The sequence below is a fragment of the Neophocaena asiaeorientalis genome, unplaced genomic scaffold (genome assembly GCF_003031525.2).
Source record: "Neophocaena asiaeorientalis asiaeorientalis breed wild unplaced genomic scaffold, Neophocaena_asiaeorientalis_V1.1 scaffold1097, whole genome shotgun sequence".
In the NCBI taxonomy this organism is placed as follows: Eukaryota; Metazoa; Chordata; class Mammalia; order Artiodactyla; family Phocoenidae; genus Neophocaena; species Neophocaena asiaeorientalis.
In genome coordinates this window covers 290108-293191 of record NW_020174697.1, presented here as the reverse complement: position 1 = coordinate 293191, position 3084 = coordinate 290108, and the positions used below count along the sequence as shown (strand labels likewise).

At 37.5% G+C, this 3084-nt stretch overlaps 1 protein-coding gene across 1 annotated transcript in view; it reads right to left on the bottom strand.

Annotated features, from left to right (window-relative positions):
* OCRL (OCRL inositol polyphosphate-5-phosphatase) overlaps window positions 1-3084 on the bottom strand; it is a 57481-nt gene that overhangs the window by 33737 nt on the left and 20660 nt on the right. Inside the window, exon 4 of the mRNA XM_024758959.1 lies at window positions 835-914. Within this exon, the coding sequence (XP_024614727.1) occupies window positions 835-914 (80 nt within the window). The remainder of the gene's footprint in view (window positions 1-834; window positions 915-3084) is intronic.

Here is a 3084-nt window from a genome sequence, read left to right as displayed (position 1 = left end):
ATATATATATATATATATATATATTAGTTTTGTGATAAAAAAAAGTTGAATGTAGTTTAAGAAAGAAGCCATGCAAGGTAGGATTCAAGTTTTCCAAGAAGCTACAGCTGACACAGAATGCCTGTCTGATGAAGCCAATGAACCCACTGGAAACGCAATGCACTTGTTCTCTAATAATCTATTTCCTTTCTAGAGCGATGTGAAATGACAGAAGCAACACCTCCTACACAAACCTCCCAATTTTTGAGTCTCATTGTAGCAGATGAAACAACAGATTTTCTGTTCTCTTTCCCCAAATTCGAAGGCAGGAAGCCAAATATTTCGTCCCCAGAGTCGATTTTCTTATGATTCACCAATGCAAAGGTTTGAGAATCAGCACAATTGAGTGTAAGGTATTACAATCTGGCAAGGCTTGTTGCCAAATGTTTTAATTTCAAATAGTGTGGGGAGAAAGTGCTGAACGCATGTGAATTCAAGTGACCTTGATACTTTACAATGAGCAGTGTATCAGTTAAACCCAAGAATGTGATTTAAATCCACATATAGGTTCATCAGCATAAAAGACTACCTACATAGGTAACAGACTACATACATCTCTAACCCCAGCCAGGGAAGCAGGTAAGAATATATATATTTCAATATAATCCTTCAGGGTTCTTAAACAAAGCATTTATCATCTTCTCAATGGTAGATGAGTAATGTTATCTTTTTGCACAGAGTGTAATACATTTCATTTTATGTGCAGTGACAGATTTAAATATGTATGGTATTATACAAAGCAATAATGACCAAGGAAAAACATTATAAAACTAGCTAAGCAATTAAAGCTAGTACCTTGAACACATCTAAAGTGGCTATTTATAGGAATGATATCTTGAACATGCTGTTCCTTCTTGTGCAACCGGATTATTAGCCTAGGAAACAGAAGAATGCATCAACGAATAGCTACTGAAAAACTCAAACATTTAACGACAAAATACATTGCTGTGTTGTTATACAAATCTAGTCTGTATTTATTAGACTTGCTGTATCTTGTTCCCTGGATCTGAGATTCATGATGATATTGCTTTAGGTCTAAAAGCATATTCGTGGTGATCATATCTGAATACCCACAGTTCTATGCCATAGAGAACATAAAGTAGTCTATGTCCTAGAAACAGTTTACAAACTTAAGAGCATGAATTACAGTGCACACACCTTCAGATTACGCATACCAGAGAGAAGAACTAATAGCTAGGTGTGAAGTCCATGAGGGCAGGGACTATGGCTGTCTTTTCACCATAGTATTTCTAGCACCTAGTACAGTACCTGGCACATAGTAGTCACTCAAGTTTGTTGAATAAATGTATTATAAATTTCATCAATTAGCTTTCTGGTTATATTCCCATGGCTTTTATCAAAGAATGAGTCTATCTCTTCAAACAAATATACAGGTTCATGGAGAAGTAAGAGGAGGTGCCCAGCCAGCTGAATCAGTCAAAATAATCCCAGTGACCAATAAAGTAGCAGATATCACAACCAGATTGCCTTTACATCCCTTGTGTTTTTACCATGGTTTCTAATTTCATGATAGTACTTCTGGTAAGCATGACTGAACTTGGCCCCCCCAGTATGAAATGCAATATTTCTAAATTCCTATGTACTCCTGAAATACTAATTTTCATTTACTACTTATTCTTAGTGGCCCACAGTCAAGGTATAACCTACTGGTAAATGGCCATTCTGAACATCTCCTACCTTCCCCCCAAATCACTCTTCAAGTGGTTCTTTTTGCCAGGAACTCTCTTCTTTTGTTCCTGAGACCTAGCTCAACTATCACCTCCTTTGTGAAACTTGGCCTCATGCCCTTTGCCTGCCCCTCAAATAGAGCACTTAACACACTCTGTTATAGTTACATTTATTTCCCTCAGATGTGAGCTCCTTGAAAGCAAAGACCCTATCATATTCAGTTTTGTCACCTACCTAATAGATGCTCAATAAATATTGGTTGAATAAACAAAACGAACATTTAATTAAGCTATAAACAGAGATGAATTTCTAAATACACCTTTTCAACATGTGATATTAGAAGTCATTGTTCTGAAAGGTTTGATTTCCATTTTGTTGTCTTTTGGGGAGGCTTATCGTTTTAGCTTTTTGAAATTTTTTTCAAATGTGTTAACTTTGAAGGAGTTAACTTGGGGAAAGGAACTGCTTAGGCAGGACTAAGGGAAATAAAAGTATTGATGCTGTCTTTCTGCTCTGATCCTGCTTGCCTAATTTGCAGGGGTTTAATATTTTAAGGTGACTACAAGAATATGGGGCAGACCCTTTTCAAACTGCAAAGTTCGTGAGTCAAGCAGAGAATCCTATAAACACAGATGGAGACCAGAAAGTAGGTAAGATTGACAAAGCAAGGGTCAAGGAGGAAGAGCTTACTTTGAGGAAAATGAACACAAAACAATATAATTCCCAAGTAACATAATATAGAAATGGTGTTGAACATCAGCAGTAAAGATTCATTTGGATTGTATTGTTAAAAACCATCACAAAACAGACAATGACATGGATGGACCTTGAGGGTATTATGCTAAGTGAAATAAGTCAGACAGAGAAAGACAAATACCATATGATCTCACTTATGTGTGAAATCGAAAAACAAAAACCAAAATACTAAACTCACAGACACAGAACAGATTGGTGGTTGTCAGAGGCAGGTGGTGGTGGGGGGGGATGAAATGGGTGAAGGGGGTCAAAAGGTACAAATTTCCAGTTATAAAATAGATAAGTCATGGGGATGTAATGTACAGCGTGATGACTATACTTAATAACAGTGTACTGTATATTTAAAAGTTTTTAAGAGAATAAATCTTATGGACCTAGTTGCAGGGCAGGAATAAAGAGGCAGACATAGAAAATGGACTTGAGGACACCGGGTGGGAGGGCGAAGCTAGGGCGAAGTGAGAGTAGCATCGACATACATACACTACCGAATGTAAGATAACTGGACACTACCAAACATAAGGTAGATAGCTAGTGGGAAGCAGACACATAGCACAGGGAGATCAGCTCGGTGCTTTGTGACCGCCTGGAGGGGTGGGATAG